This window comes from Nanorana parkeri, unplaced genomic scaffold, assembly GCF_000935625.1.
Source record: "Nanorana parkeri isolate BGI_ZX_2015 unplaced genomic scaffold, ASM93562v1 scaffold191, whole genome shotgun sequence".
Taxonomy (NCBI): Eukaryota; Metazoa; Chordata; class Amphibia; order Anura; family Dicroglossidae; genus Nanorana; species Nanorana parkeri.
The window spans coordinates 280244-303509 of NW_017306459.1; the positions used below are offsets into that span (position 1 = coordinate 280244).

General features: G+C 42.2%; 1 protein-coding gene across 3 annotated transcripts in view; it reads left to right on the plus strand.

Moving 5' to 3' along the window:
• Positions 1-23266, plus strand: part of NOL4 (nucleolar protein 4) — a 256570-nt gene that overhangs the window by 141910 nt on the left and 91394 nt on the right. For all 3 annotated transcript variants that reach the window (XM_018555318.1, XM_018555320.1, XM_018555321.1), the window contains exons 3-4: positions 17892-18003; positions 19574-19686. In XM_018555318.1, the coding sequence (XP_018410820.1) occupies positions 17892-18003; positions 19574-19686 (225 nt within the window). The remainder of the gene's footprint in view (positions 1-17891; positions 18004-19573; positions 19687-23266) is intronic.

Below are 23266 nucleotides of genomic sequence, written 5' to 3' on the forward strand. Positions count from 1 at the left end.
GGAGTTCTTCTTTAAAGGACAACTATTGCAAATAATTTTGTATTTTATTAACTGTCTGGAGTTACTGTGTGAAAAGGTAGGAATTTGCATAAAAATATTTTTTTTTCCACATCCATTTGTTATTTTTATTCACATTTCTAAAAAAAAAACAGTGACAGAAGTTAGGACCAACTAACACTGCCAGTGATGCTTGCAATGGTCACCATTTATTCACCTGGGGGGAAAAAAGGGTAACTACGTAAGCCTCCTTGACATTTTCATCCCAAACCGCTCTATTCCTTTTCCTGGAGAGCTTCGTCTGCACATAAATGTGGAGAAACAATGCATGAGAAATGCATATAGTAACTATTATCATCAAAGCTACACTCTAGGAAAAAAATATTTGAGAAACAGCACAAGTAAAAGTTACCCCAAAAATGAGTATGGTAGGAGGAGTAGGAATGCTGCTTACTATAAAAATCTCACCTTGTTTGAGGCCGGATACCACTGACAGTTCTGGGATGAGAGATGCAGCTGTAAAAGTAAAGCGCTCCAGTCACACACCATCTCCTCTCCCCTTGCCCATTCACAAAAAGCCTTGTATTTTTTCACAATACTGTGAATATGAGTATGGGTGAATATGGCTGTGTAAGAGACTGGAGGTCAGATGCATCTCTCATCCCTGCAGAGCCAGAAATACAGCGCTGTGAGTAGTATATGGCTTTGATTATTGTATGATTATTATAGTAAGCAGTAGGGATGCACTGAAATTTTAGCCGGTGAAATATATCGACAGAAAATGGCACTTTGGGCAAAATGCAGAAAGTGCCATCTTTCGGATGAAATTGCGGTGCATGCCTGGTTTCTCTCCTCCCCGCTGACACAGCGCAGAGCCGCAATGTCTCAGGAGGCCGGGCTCTCCTCCCACACGGCCCTGCTCAGCCTCCTGTGACAAATCAGGATGGAGAGCGGTGTGGGGGCGTAGAGACAGCTGTTAGTTGTCACAGGAGGCTGAGCCTGTGGTGAGGGGGGGAGTCAGCTGTGACAGGAGACAGAGCTCTCCTCTTTGCCCCGTCGGCTCAGCCTGCTGTGAGAGCCGATTCGGGATGGAGAGCGCTATACAGGCATTCAGTGATCGCTGAGTGTTTGTAAATAACAGGACATAGTATGAATTACTATGTACCAGTTATGAATGAATAGGAAGTGATCTACATCACTTCCTATTCATTAATGATTGTGTACATAGTAACTCATACTATATCCACAAGTTATGGATGAACAGGGGCACTCACCATAGCGGATCCCCCTTCATTTATAACAGGGAATGCCGAAAAAGAGATTGAAGCCTCTGTGTCCTCAATCTTTTTTTCTATTTTAAAAGGGAAATATCAGGGTCTGTTTAGATCCCTGATATTTAACCTAAGCCCCCAACAGTAAAGTTAAAAAATAAAAATATTTAATAAAACATAATTAAACTAAAAAAATAAATAAAATGTAATTAATATAAAAAAATTAAAAAGTTTAGAGAAAAATAAAATATTTAAAAAAGCTGCACCTCTAGTAAGGAACATTCATAATCATCATACCATACTCATTAATAGGGGTAACTTACTTCCCTTGTTCTGTTTCTAAAATACATTTTTTCCTGGCATTCAGCTTTAAGTATAAATAGTATACCTTTATCAAAATACAATAGTTATTAGATAGTGGTCTTTTAAAGCTGAACTTTCGGACATATATAAAAGACACAAATGAATGCAGTTGTATTATTCAATAATACACCATTAATTGTATTATGTAAATGCTAGCAGTATGCAGCCCTGAATCTGATCTGGTATAAGACTAAATTCACACTGTAGCGGTTACATTAAGGCAGCCTATTCATTTAAATGGATTGCCTAATACACTAAAACACACCCAAAAGGGTGCATTATCATGTATTGTGATGCACTGCAATACAGATACATTGGTAAGGTGCATTGGGGTGTCATTAAAAATTAATGGTTTTGCAGCGCACCAATGCCCATAATGCATGTTTTAACGTGTGTGCTGCTGTGAGACAGACCTATTACTATACTGCAGTGAAAAAACCCCAAAACTGATGGACAGAAATTCAAATCTTTTGGTAGCTCCCTGTATATATATTTCAATTAGTATGTATTTGAGTATTTAGCTGTTTGCCTGGAGTTTAGCCACAAACACTACATAGAACAGGATCCTTTGGCTCTCCAACTCACATTTTTAAGAGGCAAAATAAATAAAACCAATAATAATTGGGAAACAAAAAGTTGAGGTGAAGCAATATAATTTGCTGGCTAGCTCAGAACAAAAATACAAGCGTTCATGCTTGACAAGGAACACCTACATGTTTCAAGAGCTTGAGCTAGTCAATTAACTGTAGAATTAGATTTTTTTGGCTTTATTTATTGTCTTTCTTTGTTCAACACTGTTCAGCATTGCAAACAAAGAAATATTTGCAGTAAATATTATTCTACCTAAAACACCGAAATAGATATTAGTAGCCTCGTCCCGCTTTCTTCCCAAACCTTAATAGTTGTGTGTGGTGTCATGAGAAGTATTTTCCTCCTTTTTTTTTGTTTGTTTTATACTTCCAGCTTCAGTGCAGCTTCTTCTACAAAGGCAGATCAGCATCTGTCCTGTCATTACTGGCAGCTTAGGTTTCACTTCTGTGATTTTAAAGCTTTAAATATTCAACATATTCATTTATTAGGTGGAGGGTGAATAGTATTACCATAATTTCTCATTTGTTGTCATATACTCGATTGCTAATGCTGGGTATCGGGGACAGCCAAGCCTTGTATCAGTTTTAAATTAAACAAATTGACTATCAACATTAATTTGCATTTACAAAGACACATTACTGTTATCACAGCTTGAAACCCACTTTCCAAAATCTAGAGTGGAATAAGTTGGAGGAAGAAATCAGCATCCCATTTATTGCAGAAAATGTATCATTTTGCTTTTTTCTTACTCATAAGTTACTTCATGAATTGTAAAACAGAAGGTATCAAAATTATGTAGATGAAGCCTAATATTATTAATTTCATTATGATTTTTCCACGAGAGCTTGAGACAAATATTGAAAATGAAATATGTGAAGTGTGGAGATACAGTCGGATTTGTATGAGTCATAATCGGAATCTACATTTTTTTTCCCCATTGTTGAGCAATAATAAATTGGTGGTAATTGAACTGTTTACTATAAAGTTTGGCTAGTACTAGAAAAAACAAGTCTAATTATTCAATGAAACCCCAGTACATGGTGTGCTGCTCTAAATCTGGCCATGCACTGCCCTATTTTTTTTGTTCAACCTGCAGGCTCAACTAAAGAAATAGAGCAGATTCCTCCATCAACACTACGAGCACATTGATCGAGGAATGCCCCGCTATTTCTTTTGTATTTTGTATTTACTGGCTGCCGGCTTTGTTCATACAAAGATTTTCCGACTGGCTCCTTTGATCAGCTGATTGAGGAATGCCGGCGGAAAGGGTGCTGACAGCGGCAGCCAGTGAGGGAATTTCGACCGGTTCTTGAGGAGTTCCAAAATTGCTGATGTAGTTTTGGTGGAGGGCAAAGGGAGACATATAGTTGCAGCCAACTGCAGCAGTATTCTATCACTGAAAAGTTTCCCCAACAATTCCCATTGCATTGAATCTGTCAGATATGTGTCATTAGATTCTCCTGCAGCAGCGAGGATTATTGTTCATTGGGGAACATTTATAGAGGCTGGAATTCATAGCAGGGTACCACAGCTAAATATAGCTATTTAGACAAAGATGACCTAATCACTGACTGACTACCCCAAAGAGAATATTTAGTTGATGTAATGTAATGCTTATTATTCATAACTAGGGCTTCCAGGGTAGCGCGGCTCAAAGTAAGAATAAGGAAGAAAAGTTTAAAGGTTATGTATAGTCATTATAGTGTTTCTTAGTTATATAAGTACATGTAATGATGAGTACTAATGGCTCTATGTTTTTTTACCTTAATGCGTTCTCGGCATTAGTCCCCTTTCACACAGGCTTTCTGATTAGGTCCACCTGTCAGTTTTTCCAGCGGACCTGATGGGAAGCCTGATGTTAATGTATGGGCAGCCAAGACTAAACAGACGGGCATCTGTATACATCCGGTTTCCCCTGGTTTTGGCCAGGTCCTAAAAAACTAACAGATCAGAGATGCGTTTAGCCGGACCTAATTGTGCCGGATCGGTGGTAACCGGACGTAAACGGAGGCCCATCCATTTAGATCCAGCTGCCCATACACTAACATGGTTTAGATCATGTCAGTTTTTTCCTCCACGAAATGGGGAAATAAACTTCACAAACACGGATGTCACAAGGGTGACATCTGCTCCAATCAGGAGGGGATCAGTGCACAGATCACCTCCTGATTGGATCATGTGAAAGGGGCCCTAAGGTAAAGACTGCTTCCCCGAAGTTCTGGGTTGTAGAGGAGGGATCCCAAGGGCAGTGAGGACAGGGCAGCGATACGCTGCTGCAGCTGCTTCTTAAATTGCTATAAGGAGGGAGGAAGCAGGAGTAGGGGCATGGCCTGTCAAGTGCTGTGTGCTCCATTGGATGCACACAGCTTGGCTAAGGGTGTCTTTGACTAGCAACAAGTTAGGCAAAGAAGGCACCCGCAAACAGGGTGGGAGGGGCCATGGTATGAAACCTCCAAATTATTAATGAAATGGGGCAGGTAAAAAAAAAACAGGGTTTAATATCACTTGACATAAGCTTATAATGGTATTGTTTTGACAAACCGTGTTTCTGTGTGCAGTTAGTAATGCAATACAATATGTACATAGGATCAGCAGTATTTTCACATTACATATGCATACCCTGCTTTGCATTGCTGCTCTGTGGTTCTTCTTTACTGCTCCTTCTTATAATGCAAGTCTATTGAATGGGTAGAAAGATAAAACCACACAGATTAAAAAAAGGGAAAAACATGTTTTTAAAAGTAAACCCAAACCTTTTTTTGGCTTTACTTCTCTTTTGGGTCACAGGTGTACATTTATTAATATACTTCTGTGACCCAAAGTCAGCATATAGCGAGCTACTGCCCACTATTTGCTGACAATGCAGAGCTGCGCTGCGGCCTGGAATGATCCTGCCAATATTGTTGGGATCCACACTGCTGCCTGATTGACAGTTGGCTCTGCCTCTCTAGAACCAGAGCCAGTTGTGCCCACCCCCTCCCCTATCTGTCCCTCCAATCAGTGCTGGAGAAACAGAGAGGGGAGGGGGAATCCATGAGGGGAGCAGTGACTGACAGTCACCACTCTGCAGGGAGAAGACCATGAGCTGAGCGATCAGCAGTTACATGATTGCTTAGCTTTCAGTATACAGAGCCGGCGTGTGACAGCTGCAGTGTTGCACTGGCTCTAAGTATTGAGAAGAGTATATTTTACTTCCTTTAAAGGAAATAATTAAAACCCGACCTTGGCATTGATGACCTTCAGGCATGTACTGCACCTTTCAGTAATTGTTGTGTGAGGCTACAGATGATTGGGAATTACCCCTATTATACCTTACAGGTGACATGTACATGCATTCTTATCCAATCTCAATCAATAAATATTCATGCTTGTATGACACACTGCATGATCAGTGCATGAAGAGGTATTTTCTATAAGTTTCCTTTTTCTTGCTTTAACTGGTGAGTAATTATGGACCGCATCGCTAGTCCCACAAGAATTAACTGTTTCACTACAGGATAATCTTGTATGTTAACAGAGAGGTTGCATGATTTTTGTGAAATACAAATCTCCCTCTAGTGGCTATTTGACAACTCTCCAATTTTATTGCATTACCACAAAAAATAGCAAGCATTTAACAGTTTGTATTGCCCATTTGGAATGATTTCTCATTACTTCCTGTCTGTCTTGAATTTTCTGGGTTAATTATGGGTATACAGACTTTAGTAAACACCTGATGGAGGCACCAACGTTTCCTAACTCACACTGCAAAAATCACTGAAAATAATCCACATTTTCCTTTAACTTATTTCTAGCTTGCAACTCTCAGCTAGTCATAGAAAACATTATAATATCCCTTCATACAGATGAGCAGTAATTAGTGTCATTTGTGTGCTATATAATGGACCTAACTTCCGGTTGTGCTTCGGCTTCATAACCTCATAGCGATGGATATCATACTATTAACAGAAACAGCTTCATATGACAGGGATCATATGTTCTTTTATCACTGCGGACACAGTTGATCAAATCTTTACACAAACTTGCAGCAGGTTTTTTATGGCTTTCAGGTTAAAGACACATGCTAAACTACAGCGTCGATCAATCTTGTATCCCAGGGGCCATATGAGATTTGCTTTTACAGTCTTGCTGATATACATTAATTTACTCATCTATGACCTGTAACTCCTGCCTGTGCTCTCTTATTTCCTTGTTCTCTGATAACTTTGAAATATGAAAGTTTATGATTCAAGATGGCAGTCCATGCACACCTAAATAACAGCTGAGAAAGAAACAATTTAATTAAGACACATATACAATATCTGTATGTATCAGCTCTTGGTCACTGAACAACCAGACAGGCCCTACTCAGGCTCCATTCACACCTGAGCGTGTGCAATTCAGCATGTTTTTCAGACAGTCGCTACTACAACCACAATCAGAACGTGCAGCAACAGTCCAGAAAATCACGCATGTACCTTTTCTCGCGACGCTCGTTTTTGTCCGCACGTACAATCGCACAGGTCTGAATGTTTCACATTGGAATGCATTGACTTTTGTGTTTTGCGCATTTCAGGTGTGAACCAGGCCTCATAGTTGTGAAGCAGTTTCTCTTCTTGGCTCGGCAGTGCCATCTCCACTTCCAGCCTCCTCATTAGACAATGAATCAGCATTCTCACCTCTGTCCTGTTAGCAGGGAGCTGATATAAGAACGCAATAATTCTTAAAGCTGCACTCCAGGCAGATATAAAAGGTGCACATTATTGTGGGTGTGTAATAGTTAATTCATTATTTAAGTCAATTATTTAAATGCAAACAGGGTAAATACCTGAATTTACCTGGTATCGGCCTCTTGCAGTCTGCTGTACAGTAAAGCTCAGAATGGGGGAGGTGATAGCAGCACAAGGAGTCAGTCAGGTGGAGGATAGGAGAAGAGATCAGAGTGACAGAGAAATGAGCTTATGAGTGTGCTGCATCTTCTTTTACGGCCCAGTGACATGGTGGATGGGGGAGAGAAGCTTGTAAGTGAAAGTGAAACGGCAACAAACTGCAAAAAAATTAAAGTTGTGCAAATGCCGAAGCGCTTCAAAACGCACAGGTGTAAACAGGGTCTTTAATAGATACTCGTAGGCAATTTAATGTATACAGTAGGAATGATTTTATGCAGACAACACAGTCTGTACTGACATTCCTGTGTGTTTCAAATACAAAATACAGGAGCACAAATGTATGTACTGCATTGCTTTTCGGTCTGGTATGTTGCTGATTTAAGTAATCCCTAGAAACACAATCAATGTCAGATTTCTGCAATGGTAATGGATCCTAAGCCAAGGATTCACATGCCGACTTTATCTGGGCAATTTCAGTTTGAACAATTTGTATTAGAAAAGCCAAAGTTAAAAATCAAACACAACAGCACCACTAACAAAAGAAGCCGTGCTTTCCCCCAATTAAACACAAAATATAAACCAAAAACATGCAAAATAAAACCCTATACACACAATTCATATATAACAAAAAATTAAAAAAATATGCAAACACAAACTCTGGGCGACATTTTTATTAACCTTTGCAGTGGGGCTACCCTCGCACTCCAAGGGTTAACTGCTCGATTGTGTCTAGGGATTGAAATTAAAAAGTTATACCAGAATCTCTTAGCCGGCCAGCTGTCACAGTGCTCCCTCCAGCCTGTCTCCTCCTACACTGCAGCGATGGCATCCTCACGTCCAATACACTGTTGAGGATCCTGAGACCGCTGCAGCGGAAGGGGAGCACAGCTGGAAGGAGCAGTCTAAGAGCAAGCTGGCGCCGAGGTTCAAGTGAGTATAACTCTTTTTATTTTAGCACCTAAATACAAACAAGCAGTTTGTTGGAAATGCAACAGCATATACTGATAATTTGTCTTTTGAGCTGCAGATGACGCTTTAGTGCAATGTTAGTTTTCTTTATGCATGCTTATCTATGATACACAGGAAGTTTTCCTGCATAATGCTGTATTCACATGGAATGTTCTCCTAAGCAAGTAAAACTTAATTCAGCATTCCTCAAGATCTCAGTGCTTCATCTAATGACATAACTAACACTGATAACCCTTCAAGTGCGGGGGTAGTCCCACTGCAAGAGTTAAAGGAGAACTATGAGGTGAGTGATTTCCACTCATCCTCATAGTTATAGCCAACCGGTGACAAAGAAGCTGTCATATGTCGGCTCTATCAATTGGGAACTGAGCAGAAACATGCCGCCATCTGCTCACTTCCCGATCCTCTCCCTGCAGTGAGCTGTGATTGTCAGTCACTGCTCCCCGCAGGGATTCCCCCCTTCCTTCTCCGATCCTCCAGCACTGAGTGAAGGAACGAACGGGGGAGGGGGCGGGTACAGCTGGCTCTGCCTCTAGATAGGCAGAACCCGCTGTCAATCATGCAGCTGGGTGGATCTCGACAGTATTGTCGGGATCCGTCCCGGCTGCGGCGCTCTCAGTATATTGCAGGCTTTAGCTCTCTATATACTGAGCTTTGGTTCACGGGAGGAGATTAGTATATGTCCTCCCGTGACCCTAAAGAGGACTACGGGGAAAAACACTTACCTCATAGTTCTCTATTAATAAAGATGTTGCCCAGAATTCTTCTTTTAAGACTATACAGGTGAAACTCGAATAATTAGAATATCGTGCAAGTTCATTTATTAGGTCAATAGTGAGCTTTGATTCATTTAGTGTGTGCAGCTGAATGTTTGTATTTAGAGCGGTCAGTTGTGCACGGAACACCAGTCTTGATTTTTACCCCACCAATAAGAATACACTACACAAGGCATTTTCTGTAGTGCAGTTGTACATTACGTATTACATTATTTTAAACAATGGGCTCTTATCCTACTTGATATATGGCTAGAGATTTGTTTTCTTGTTTGCAGTCCTTGTTCCTACCTATGGGGGGGAATGAAGTGATGCTTACTGACACAGCAGAGTCCATGTCACAATAAAATGACAAAATAAAGCCTTTCTATTATTAGGTTTTGTGATCCTCACTTGTAAAAGCGTGCTCTACTTTCTTAGGAGAAATGTCATAGCTGAGAGCTTTGAACTTAAAGTCAACTAGTAAAAGCTTGTAAAAAAATTATGTTTTGGCCAATATTATTTGAAAATAAATACATGAATATGGAGGTCTAAATGTCTCTACTAAAAAGGTCACTACTAAACACTCAGAAAATCATAACCTTGCTAGAAAACATACGCGTATCCAGGAGGTCAAATGGCGGTCTCCACCCAACACATCAGACTAGGAAATGAAAAACAAAAAACCTCCTCAAAGGGCGGTATGACTCCTAATGTTTTGGCCAATATTATCTGAAAACATTAAGGCCTCATTCACACTAGAAACGGCCGGCACGTACAGCTTCGTGTGATTAGTACGCAGCCCCCGTCCTTCTCTATGGGAGCACGCGGCCATACGCTTGTACATCCCCCTCATCCCAGCTGCGCAGACGCACGCAGTTCTGGTGTGAGCAAGGCCTAACAATGAACTTTTTCCTGTTACCCTGTATATATTTATACCATTGGAAGGGTTTTGTTATATCTGTTTGATAAGTGGAGAAAAATGCCTGTTGATTCAGAAATCTTGTCAGCAGATAACTTCCTGTGTTCTCTGCCTCAGCTGACTGTTTGCTGTTAACAGTGCACCCAGTTCTCTCTGTGGACTACAAAACACACTGGAGGGGAATTTATCAAACCTGGAGCAGACAGAATCTGGAGCAGCTGTGCCTGGCAACCAATCAGCTTCTCTCTTCAGTTTGTCCAGCTGAGATTTGAAAATGAAAGAAAGAAGCTGATTGGTTGCCGTGCCCAGCTGCTCCAGATTTTTTTTTGCTCCAGTTTTGATAAATCTCACCTCACTGTTTCTCCATAGATACATTACTGTGAGTGAGTGTTGTCACCATAGAACAGGAATAGGGATGAGCTTCAGGTGTGGGTTGACCATGAATTTGCAGTTCGGACGGCCAATTGATTTGCCCAGTTCGCCCATTTGCTGAACCTCAGTCTGTGTCATCCCACACATTGTCACTGGCTGACTGGTGGCTGAGCCGCACAGCGTCATTGGTTGCTAGAACACAGGCAGGTGCACCATGACAACTTATGATACTGTGGGGCCATCATGGTCTTAGAAACTAATCTTACTTGCAGTTGTTAAAGTAGAACTAGGGCCTACCATTAAAAAGATATGTGCTGCAGCCTTCATTATAATCTGCTCTTACAGTTTTCTCTTGGTCCCCCTGTGAAGTCCCACAAATACGTGTTATTCCTGCCAGGGAAGTGCACCTAATACAGCTTCCTGTGATAGTGGGGCAACAATGCTGCACTGCTCCTGAATTCAGAGCAGAGTGTTCACTCTCATGTAGGCTGTGTCTGCTTACAATTTAATGGGATAAAAAAAGGTTGCAGGGGGAGCTGGCTATCCAGTATTGTTCCTGCTGAATCACAAGTCTGTAGATTGTCAATTAGTACCTGGCCAAACCTATTCCTGCTCACAGCTTTCTGGATAGATCGACTGCGCCTTTTGCTGAAACCATCCTTCTGTGAGCTGTAGTGTCTGGGAAGGGGAGCATGTGAGATACAAATGAAAGAGGATTTAGCTCAGTCATGGGAAGGAAAGAAAGTGTTTTGTTTACTTTATGAGGTTTGTGCACCAGATAGTAACTGATTTGGTACTTATTTGGACTGTCATACAGGAGCCTTTGATTGTACTTTAAAGTAGAATTAAAGTCTCTTCTTTTTTGGCATATATTTACTGCTACCAAGCAATAGATACAGTATATGCCCCATGATTTACATCTGTTAAAGGAGAACTATGGGGGTCAGTGTTTTTCCCCATAGTTCTCCTTAGGGTAACGGGAGGACACAAACTAGCGTCCTCCCGTTACCCTAAGCTCCAGCTACAGCTCGCGGTATACTGAGACGCCGGAGCGGATCCCAACATCGCTGTCAAGATCCGCCCAGCTGCGTGAGTGACAGCTGGCTCTGCCTATCTAGAGGCAGAGCCAGCTGTACCCGCCCCCTCCCCCGTCCGTTCCGCCAGTCAGTGCTGGCGGATCAGAGCGGGGAGGGGGGAATCCAGCCCCTCCCCTGTCACGGCAGAGAGCTGTGACAGGATCGAGAGGTGAGCAAACGCCGGTATCTGTTCGCTCACCTCCCGATCTACTGAGCCGACCTGTGACAGTCTCATTGTCACAGGTCGGCTAGAACTATGAGGTGAGTGGAAATCACTCATCTCATAGTTCTCCTTTAAGGAGGAAGTGTGCGGACACATGTGCAGTAGAGGGGAGGGGGAGAAAAGAGAATTAAAGTGAATGGATGCAGCCAGGCAGCTGGGAGCACGCACATCGGACAGACAACATGGGACACAAGGAGTCTGCGTTGGATCAGAGACCGGCACCTGTGCTGGAGGGACTGTCGGAAACGTGTGTGATAAACATGATGACCGCATCAAGAGGCATCAAATAAGGTAAGTAATTATAGCAGCATTGTAGGGGGAAAATGCCTTTAATATCACTTTAACCTCCCTGGCGGTAATCCCGAGTCTGGCTCGGGGTGAATTTTCCATGCTAGGAGCGGTAACCCCGAGCCAGACTCGGGGTTGCAGAATTCTGTTCAGTTTCTGGTGAATTTGTGCAAGCTGTACAAGAATCCAAGGGGGAGGCTATCATGGGGATGACAACTTTACGCTTGTACGTTATTGTTTTACCTCTCACAATAGGCTTGTAGCAGATTGCTTGATGAGTATCAATTAGAAACGTATGGTATAGGCTACGTTGTATGCTTCTGGTTTTACCCACAGTGATTGTAGCAATGTTTGATATAAACCATTGCACTGTCTTGGAGCAACCAAGGGGTATTTGTTTAATATAACACAGAGGGCCTAATGGATAAATGTTCCCTTATTGGGATCTGGAATTATTTCCCTACAGCCACCAATCTAATTCAAAATTTCAGGGCAAGTTAAAAAAATTGTTGATACATTAGGTCTACAGCATTTCACAGACAACTCTATGTCAACATACGTTCCAGCTTAGACTTTATCATAATGTGGCGTTCAATAAAGTTTATTGTTCAGAGTGGAATGCTCACCTCCTCAGACTCCTTATGTCAACATAATTTGAATATGGAAGTAAACATATAACCCTTAATACATACACATTTGATAAAATTAAAAAGAGAGATGAAAAAACATAAATCCATCTAGCTCATACGCTCCTAGTGATTTAACCCCTTCGTGACTGACGACGTACAGTGTACGTCGCCAGCATCGGGGCTGTTTAAACAGACTCCCGGCGACTTTTGCCGCCGGGACTCTGTTTAAACTTGTAGAGCCGACTGTCGGCTTTACAACAGAAGCGATCCTGGCGACTTACCTGTCGCCAGATCGCTTCTGCGTCCCGAAGAAGGGGCCGCCCCCCCCGCCGGACACCCCCGCCGTGCTTCCCGGGCTCCGTTGCCCCTCCTACGGGCCCGGGACCGGCGATCTTTGTGTCCACGAGGAGCTGGGGAGGAGGTCGACGAACTTCCGTTCATCGATCCCCTCCCCGTTCTATGGGACCGGGAGCGATGCAGATTGAGTAATGCTAGTTAATTAATTCATGCATTCAACTGAAAAGCTGAGTCTGACATTTGATTTAAAAAGTAAAGTCCTTGTGTTCTGATTATCCTCCCTTCAAAAAGAAGAATAGGAAGCAAAATTGGAAAGCAATTCATTGAAAGCCTGAGTTAGATAAAGCTGCTGACCTGCACGGCAAGGTATAATTTCCATCTGCCTGTGCAAATGTGCTGAAATAGCTGTGAAATTGCTGCCCCTTGTTAACTTTCTCACAGCTGCACCTCTGCTGCATGCTGCAAGGAATTTCACGCCAAGTATTATACACTGCTACATGAATCAGAGCACAGTGTGGTCACTTTACAAAACAGAGAGGTCGGTATCTGCTCCGACATTGGTTGATTAGTTTTATACATTTTATAGCCTATTTTCAGTTAAAAAAAGACTACCCTTCTCCTGCCGTCTCCTTTCCAGCCAGAGCACCCCAGGTTGCTAAGAGCTTTTAGCAACCTGTGACACTTTGGCCGGCGTCCTGCTCAGCTCATCACTAGTTGGTAAGGAGCTGAGCAGGACACTCCGGCTGGCATCCTGCCTAGTTCCTGGCAACCAGTGATGTCAATGATTTGGGCAGGATGCCAGACACAAGTACTGTACTCCGCCCCCTGACCGCCAACACCACCCCCCACCCCCTGAGTAATGTGCATCGTCAGCACACATTACCTTTTAGATGTGTTTGAGTTGCAGGCCTTTGTAAGCTCCTCTCTCACTGTCCTAATAGAAAGACTAAGAACAGACTGGTAGACCCCTTTATTAACATACAATGTCAGTCAATTTCAGGGCTTTAACCCTTTGTTAGGACAGGCAGTCCTGCTTCTCTATTTCACAAGCGATAATGAAACCTTCCAGCACAATACAGACAGGGTAAATGATTTCAAACAAATACACAGCATAAAGCATAGCAATAACATATTTGCACAAATAAAATATGCCCATGTGATAATACAGCTCCATATGCCATAGTTATTATTTGATGAATCTGGCTGGAGATATGATATGGACAGTACCTGGGTTAACAACTGGCCAGCAAACCTGCCCAATGGTCTAAATATGATCTGCAGATGTGTAGCTAGACTTACTTGTCTATTTATGATTGGCCTCATATTTATTGGAGGAAAGGAAAACCCTAATGGGTGTTGCTGAAACAGCAGTATTTTGTGCTTCGGATTGCTTGTTATAGCGTCTTTTTTAATCCATCACATAATACTCAGTTATCAGTGAACATTCCTAATTTGTTTGCAATTACCTACCTCCAGAACACATTCTCATGTCTGCGCCGGCTCCATCTCTGCGGCTCTGCTCCTGCTGGCTCTGACGTCAGAGCTGAAGAACAGATCACTCCGCTGCTCACTGCTGCCGAGCCAACCATAGACCCCCGCACAGCCCACCTGAGACCTTGCACAGCCCACCCGAGACCCATCACATACCAGAGACCCTACAGAGCCCATGTGAAACCCCACACAGCCCACCTGAGAGTGACCCTGCAGAGCCCACCTGAAAGCCTAGACTCTCTATGGTGGGTTCTGCAGGGTCTCAGGTGGGCTGGTTGAGAGTCCCTTTCCCTGCATGCTTCTTACCTGAAAGCCCCGAGTTGCTCGCTGCCAGGCCCCGGCCTCCTCCTCTACTGGCACTGCTGGGCCCCGGCCTTCTCCTTCACTGCTGCCGCTGCCAGGCCCTGGCCTCCTCCGCTGCTGCAGCAGCTGCCACTGCCCGGCCCTGGCTTACTGCTCCACCGCCACAGCTGCCGCCGCCAGACCCTGGCCTCCTCCTCCACTGCCACCAGGGCCCGGGCCCCTTCTCCACAGCCGGGCACCAGCCTCCTGATTCCCAGGGTCGCTATGGCAGTAGTTACGCCACTGTATATGTGGTATTATATGGCCATATTTACCCATTACAGCCAATAATACTCTAGCAGCCTTTTTTCAATGCAGATTAGAAAATATAGTGAATAAGTGAATGCCTGCTATGGATGATGCCACCATTTTTCCTGTTGGGTTTGCACAGTATGTTAGTACCACTGCAATCTGCTTAGTAATACACACTTAAGTAGGTATTACTTGATCTGGGCATACAAATATTTCATATTGATTCCATAAGTAAGTAGGTATAACTGCGGATTCCAGTAAGTGGTTGGAGTTAAAAGTCATAAATAATTTTGAATATAAATTCCGAGTTTTAACAGCAAACTTGCTGGAAGCGCTGAAAGCTGCACAAAGTATTTGTTTTCTTTAGGATGCAATCAGGTCAAGGTAGGAAACAAAGCTCTGGTAATGCTGCTTAGACAAAAGCCTCGCAGGATGCCTGCTTACACAATTGGCATGTGACCATAATCTAATGTTCTGACATCCGCCATGTTCGCAAAAATCACTTTGGATTTCTTCCTGACAGCAGCTAGTGTTGCTCTTATTCAAGGTTAAGTGTGGCTCATTCAAGCCAAGCTTTTAAAAAAAGAACTATATTTCACTACTTTTTTTGTGGTATCTTTTAAAGGTACTTAAATGAATACGTAATTTTATATATATATGCTGGATGATTTAACATGTAAAATATTTGTGTACAGTATTGTGCAGAACAATGTTCCAGCTGTAAACACATATTTCACTTAAAATCTGCTTTTATTTATTTTTTTATTAATGCCATTGTTTGTATACATTTTACTTCGATGATACCTTGTACTTATTTCTTCATACTGTCAATATTTGGAAAGGTCAGGGAGGAATTTCACTTGGATAAAGACAGCTTGCTATTGGCTATGAAATCCACCCACCTGCTGTCATTCAGTAGCAATTGGACCTGAAGGGGAACTAGTCCTTCGGCATCCCCATCAGGCTTCTACTCTGTCGGCTTCACTGGTTGTTAAGTATGAGTTCCAGGGATTAAATGTGCCCTATACTTTACCTGGGAAAGCACCAAGCAGGTTGTACTGGCACTCTAAGCAGAATTGGAGCACTGTTCCAACTAAACAGGGAGAAAACCTTTAGGTCTCAGAGCAGAACTACAAACCTCTATCCCTTACAGCCAAGGAAGGTGTCAGCATAGCCTTTATTTGGATTGCAGTTTCCATGGTGATACACATGTGATCAGCTGTGAAACAAGCCACTTGAGAGCTTGAAAGTTTATTTGATAGCTTAAATAAGCACACTGGCAACCTTGATAGTTGGCATGCCCTAAGAGCTTGTTGACACCATCTCCAGACCAAATCAGGATGCATTTCTGCAAACGCTCTGATGTGTTTTTTTTGCCGCGTTTTGATGCTTCCCTTTTTCCCCCCGCCTCTTGTGGACCTTCAAGGTCCCATGATGAGTTGCAAGACTGATGGGATTTGTAGTTAAAGCACAGCTGGACAGCCGGAGTTGCCCACCCCTGCTGTGCTGTGAGAACTATGAAGGCTGCCTTTCCTGACATCCTGAAAATGCAAGTTACTCTCTGTCTTTATTTTTTTTTTTATAAACATGCAGCAAGAAAAGTACAGGTTAAGTCAGAACTCTTGATCTGCATGGTTTTTCTGGGTTAGTGACTCAGAAAACAGTGAAGTTACTGCCTCTGCATGAGAGCCAGATAACTAGCATTTTCAGAAATATAGTTCATCCTACTCAATCCTTCAATAGAGGTTTGCGTATGCAGCTCTCACGGAAATACAAACAGGGTGCCACTGTCTGTTGAGCTATTAGCAAGTCAGCAGCTGCTGCCCAGGCGGTTTTCCTGTGGGACTGACTGAGAAGAGCCTGCAGCATGACAGATTCTCTCCACATTCGTCAGTCCTAAGAAAAAGGTCACAGGATATTTCTGAAATCTTCAGGCAGATCAGGCTCCTCTCTCTCTTCAGCCATTTTACAATCAATCATAATAAATGGATTCTGGCAGGTCTCTAAATGAATTAAACCGACACTCCCCAGCAAGAGAAGAGGGATTATAGTCACCTCTCTGGCAGCTCATGTCTCCTACCTCATCTCTGTTCCAGGGCTGCAGACTCCTATATCGTTTTCGACATTTGATGCTTCCAGGACGTAGCAGTGGTGTAGGGGTCCTAAGGAAGGAATCATAGCATGTGGTGAGGGACACAGACATTCAAAACTCCTGTCTAATGTAGAAGGCAATTAAAGGAGCTATAAAGTCCCAGCATATACTATTCTGTTATATCATCAGCATTGTATTAGAAATACATATTATAGTTGTTTTTTATAATGCAATCAAAGCTTACGTGAGTGCTGCCTTAACTTTAATGTCACTTTAACGCTTTCAATACCTTTCTGGATTCCCAGTGTCCTTTGCATCTCTTTGCCTGCTTCTCGATGTGATGTAATCTCAAGACTACATATCCCATTATGAATTGCTTTCAGCTAGCAATGGTAATGTTACATTGTTCAGATGTTGAATTGTAATTCGAAAGGCAGGCTTTGTGAGAGTTACGACCCTAGAAAGTGCAAATTCACAGGGCTAAGTGAAAATTGTGTCACTGCATTGAGGAAGTACATCCTATGGGCATCTTCGATAAGTAAGTTTACAAACTTCTAGAAACTTCTAGATTGTAGTAGTTATTATTAGTGGGATAGAACTTATGGAAATTATATATAGAAATACATATTTATTTTTAGTTTCTGACCATAGATACCCTTTAAAGAGGCTGCAATACAGGAAAGGTAGGAGACACAGGCTGCCAGAGACATGAGAAGAATCCCTCTACTTTTGCAGGAAGTCACAGGGTCTCTTTCAGGTTCTGAAAAAACACAGGATCTGTTGGGTCGGTCTAGTGCCTGATATGTCACACAGGAAGATTCCTGACAACAAGCAGTGTTCTCCTCTGTTGGACCACAGATAACTTTTCCCACGTCTCCTCTTCATAAATAACAGGAAGGTTTTCTGTAGTACAGCAAGGAGCATTAATGCAGGGCTGACAGGTAGACATACAGTTTCATGTGTATGCAATTGTATGGTAAATGTTAGCATAATAAATAATTTTTCTCTAACAGTTGTAAAGTTAGCTTCACTCTTACATATGACAAAGATTGCTTGTATTCTCACATAGTGAATGCTTTTTTTCTGTTTGTTTTAGATATCAGAGACATATGCCTTCCTTCCCAGAGAAGCAGTGACAAGATTCCTAATGAGCTGCTCAGAGTGTCAGAAACGAATGCACTTAAATCCGGATGGAGCTGATCACAAAGGTACTGTGAGGGCAATGGTCAATGATTGAAAGTGACCCAAATGCTTTACAGGTTGAGAGGTCTAACTTGTCCAGCAAGCACATGCCATCCATATGAGATGTCTTTACAACACATTACAATGAAGACTATTTACCAACATAACAGTTATGTATGTGCTTATTCAATATAGGGACCACTGTTCATGAGCTTAGTACAGGATGCCAAAAAATAGATGGTTGGCTGTTAGCGCTGTTGAAGTGCAATTGGCATGTAAGTCAATAAATAACACTGTAGCTGGTGACAGCTTACCTCATCCCTCCCCCTTGAACAATCACCTAAAGCAATGCAAAACTAGGTCATGCCCACCCAGAAGGAAATTTTCAGCAGAACCTGGAGCATGTCCAAAGCAATGCTTCCTTGAAATCTCCAACCCCTGCATCACTCCGTTTACTCCTCATTCCTTATGAGCAGGTTGGGAAATGATGGAAACGCTCCCTGACAAGGGCGAAGACAGCAATACAAGGGGCGGTTCTAAAACTTGTCCCCAAAACAAGTGTCCTTATTAATAAAATCTCCCTCTATTTCTGTTCTGATGACATCAGACAATGGTCACCCAGACAAACAGAGAGGGTCGCATACAGCAATGAACACCTTACAAAGAGCTAGCCAGCACACTATCCAGCTGACCAGCAAAAAACTAACTAAACTGTTCCAACAACTCAGAGGTTTTTGTTGCAGACATGTGGAAGCCACACTGCCACATCATAAGTGTGGTCCCTAATTCTAAACTATCTGACTATGGGACACATATAGAAATGCACAAACACAGAGCGGGCTCACCTGGAGGCAGCCATTTCTTTCTTAAAGGTACCGCCACACACAAGAAATCTAGACGTTGCCTGTGCAGAACATACAGTGTGTGCCTGCATCGAATCCAAAAAAGCAAATATGGCTGCTGCATTGATCTGTTTAAAACTAGTAAAAAAAGAAAGGTGCACATGGTCAGGGCAATATACAAAACAGTGCAATGTAGGTCTCCAGTAGGGATGGTTTGGCTGTCAGGAAGCTGTCAGTGCTGTCCCAATCAGCTGCAGCCAGTGCATTCCCTGCCCAGCAGTTGCATGTAAACAAAGGGATGCTATTGACATCATTGACCTTATATGGTCACATGGCTTTATTAGGTCAGTGTCATTCTACCCCCACCCTTTGTTTATGTGTAGTTGCAGGCCAGGGAATGCACTGGCCATAGCTGATCAGTCCGGCACTGACAGCTTCTTTGCAGGTTCTGATGAACTCAAGTTCGGACTGAACTTAAGCTCATCCCTAGTCCCCAGCACACATTCAAGTTATCAAGCAAAAAATAAAAGCAACTAATTTGTCCTAACTGCTCTGTTAATAACAGAAGGGGAAACCTGAAAAGATTCTAACACTTCCACACTCCTTCCAAAACTTAGAAATGGTTTTGGGTTTAGATACACTTTAGATAAACTTTAAATCATGCTCTGCGCAAATCAGTAATTTGTCCTATCTATCAAGCAGACTTACATTACCAGAAAGTGATAAATTAATGTAATTTCTATTTCCTTTACAGATAATGGGAAGCCTCCAACACTGGTGACAAGTATGATCGACTACAACATGCCAATAACCATGGCTTACATGAAGCACATGAAACTTCAGCTCTTAAATTCACAACAAGATGAGGTAATGCATGCTTTGTGGGTTGTGGGAAAAGGCTATTGTAACATTTCAGAGCACAGTTTCTGGGTTACATCTAGGCCATTCATTAAATACATTTACCAATGTAACATTAGTGACCGCTTAATTTGTATTAATTTTTTTTCAAAAAGCTTTTATTGGGTTTTACAAGTTGTCAAACATGAAAAATGTACAATAACAATGAGAAATTACGAATTCACATTGTAAATAAAAATGTAAATGTAAAGAAAAAAAAATAGTCTGCTGGATAGTTCACATATAACATTGCACAACTTTATTGTTTTAGACCTTAAATGACAAAATTAATGTTAAAGGAGAGCTGTAGGCAAACACAACAGTGAGTAAATATATCAAATAGATAGCAGCTTATCTGTTTTTGCGTTTTTGTGTTTCATTGTGGTGGAAGCAGTTTCCTATTTAAATAAGTAAATAATGCTCCATAAAGTTATTGTTCTGTAGTGTAAAAGGAAGCTGGGTTCAAGATTTGGATCTGTGGGATCTGCACAGAATCTAGCTATAGCACACAATTTACCTGATTTACTAAAGAGAAAGTACCAATGTTTGCAAAATTAAAATGGCATCGACAGAATCAATTTAAACCTAACATTAGTAAGGTGCCCATGGACTGGGCTGTTCACAGAAAAGCAAAAAAGTAAAAATGTTTCCATGTGAAAGAAATTCACTTGACCTAGTGCCTGCATTCGCATCTGACGCCAAGTCATGTATATATATCTGCTGATATAATTTGCGGGCAAACATTTTACCATGCAAACTGGGCTGTGTGCATGCACAGGAAGTCAAGCAAGAACAGGCAATAGGATGTCCCTAAAGAAACAAGACAGTTGTCAGGAATCATGGTAAGCAGGGGTAGCCTGCATTTCATTTACTATCAAATGAAGCACTAGAATTAAAATAAAAACTAGAATAAAATTTGGAACCTTTATGAATGAAAAAAAAAGGTTTTAAATGTTACTTACCAAGATGTATGAAATCCTTCAGATTGAGTTCAGGTGTTTCCAGTGAAGGGTACTGTTAATGCTGCAGCACACAGTCCAAAGACATTTTAGACAATTGTGTGATTCCAACTTTGTTGCAGCAGCTTAGGAAAGACCACCAAACTGACCCCCTTAGTTCCAGCATGATTGTATTCCTGTGTAAAAAGGCAGGTCCATAAAGACATGAGAAGACAAGTTTGGCATGAAGAACTCAAGCAACTGGCACAGAGCCACTCTTTTCACCTGCCATCAATACCTGACCTCTTATAAAATGCTCTTATTGCTGAACAGGCACAATTCCTACAAAAACACCAGAAATCATGTGGAAAGCCTTTTCTGACGGTGGAGGTTGTTATAGGCTCAAACCGAGAGATAGAGATAAATTCATATTGATGTCCATGGTTTTGGAATAGGTTGTTTAACAAGCTCATGTCGGTGTGATGATCAGGTTTCCACAAACCATATAGTGTGCATATTTCTATATAGGTAGATATGTAGTGAAAGACATATGCTGCCATCTTGTTCAGCATGAACTACAAATAAAATAGATATTTAAGTAAGCTACTAAGGATGCACCAATACCAGTATCTCAGTATCGAGTACTGATATTTATTTTTTCGGTACTCGCCAATACTGAATACTGATACTGGAAGTCCCATTAAGGAAGCCGGGCAGCGTGTAATGACTCGCTGCCCAGCTTCCTAATTAGCCAGGAAGCCGGCTTCATGCTCCCTCGTCACCAGGTGTACACATCACCAGCAGATGTAAAGTTTATCCCAAGGAAGAGCCCAAATGTAAAGCTAGGCAAAACTTTATTTCTATTTGTTGTCTAGTTCTGCAGTAAAGCTGAAGGAAACTGACCCCAGTAGCATTTAAAGTGCTTTACTTGGCAAAAATGCGGCATGTACAAACTTGGTTACAAGAAAAGCAAAATAAAACAAAACCTACATACAGGCTGCTACAAACAAACATACATGCACCGACTACACTATCCTTTCTAGTACATGTAATGGTTTCTAAGAGACGAAACACTAAAATACTTAGCTTTCAACTGCAGATTCCGTAAATTCTGTAAAGCACAGGACTTCTTGGCAATTAAGCATTCGCAGGAAAATGGCTTCTGATTGCATTCTCTGGAAGCTAAGGGGGTTATTCACAAAGCTTGCCGAAGGATCAGCCGTAGCTAACCAGGGGACGCTGATCTGTCACTACAATGAGAATTTAGCGGAGCCACCGTGATATCAATGCGGCTCCGCCGAGTTCTCAGTGTGTAATGACAGTTCAGCGTCCCCTGGTCACTGAGTAACCAGGGGACGCTGAAGTGTCATGAGAGCTCAGCGGGGCCGACCTTGATATCACATTAGAATGAGAGCTCAGCGCAGCCAGCAGTGATATCACCGCCGGCCCCGCTGAGCTCTCATGACAGTTCAGCATCCCCTGGTTACTAGGTAACCAGGGGCCGCTGAACTGTCATTACAATGAGAGCTCAGCAGAGCCGGCGGTGATATCACTGCCGCCTCCACTGAGCTCATTGTAATTGTCTCATTGTAATGACAGCAGGTCCAGGCCAATAGGAAACAGTTGGCGGAGCTAGCTGTCACTGCTAGCTCCGCCCAATCGTTTTCTACTTTCTTTTTTCTACTTTTTTTTACAGTTTTTCTATTTTGCCCGGTACCACTGCGGTACCAAGCGGCATTCGGCTATTTACTCACTGCTGTTTGGCCCCTATGAGAATAGGCTGAACAGCAGCGAGTAGCCTGCCGGAGGTTCGGCTCAGCTGATCCAGATGTTGGATTGGCTGAGTCGAACTCCTTCTGCACTTCGGGTCGGCCAAACATGCTGAGCATGCTCGGCCGACCCGAACCCAGCCGAAGCAAGCTGATGTACGGCTGAAATCAGCTGTACAAGCCTGAAGTGAATAGCCGAAGAGCGTTTCGCTCCCTTCACTTCGGGTCGGTTATTCGCACGGCTGCCTTCGGCAGCTTTGTGAATAACCCTCTAAGTATGTTGGTGTTTCCTCTCTTAGAAACCATTACATGTACTAGAAAGGATAGTGTAGTGGGTGCATGTATATGTATGTTTGTTTGTAGCAGCCTGTATGCATGTTTTGTTTTATTTTGCTTTTCCTGTAACTAAGTTTGTACACGCAGCATTTTTCCCAAGTAAAGTACTTTAAATGCTACTGGGGTCAGTTTCCTTGAACTTTACTGCAAGAACAGACAACAAAATAGAAATTAAAGTTTTGCCAAGCATTACATTTGGGCCCGTCCTTGAGATAAGCTTTACATCTTATAGAGTCCAAAGCAAAACACTCACAAAACCCCTATGTACAGTAGTTGGTTTAATTTGAATTATAGAGGCATTTCTGTGATTTCAGTCAGAAATTATGCCTCACCACTTTGCTTTCATTTTGGTCTCTTTAAGGGGAAACAGCTTAAAGTGACACTATACTCAGGAGTTAAACCTTAAAAATGCATTTAAATACCTTAATTATAAACAAAAATTTATCATATTTCCTTATCACTCAGCTGTAGGTCCTGAAACCATCTCTGAATTTAAGTTGACACTAT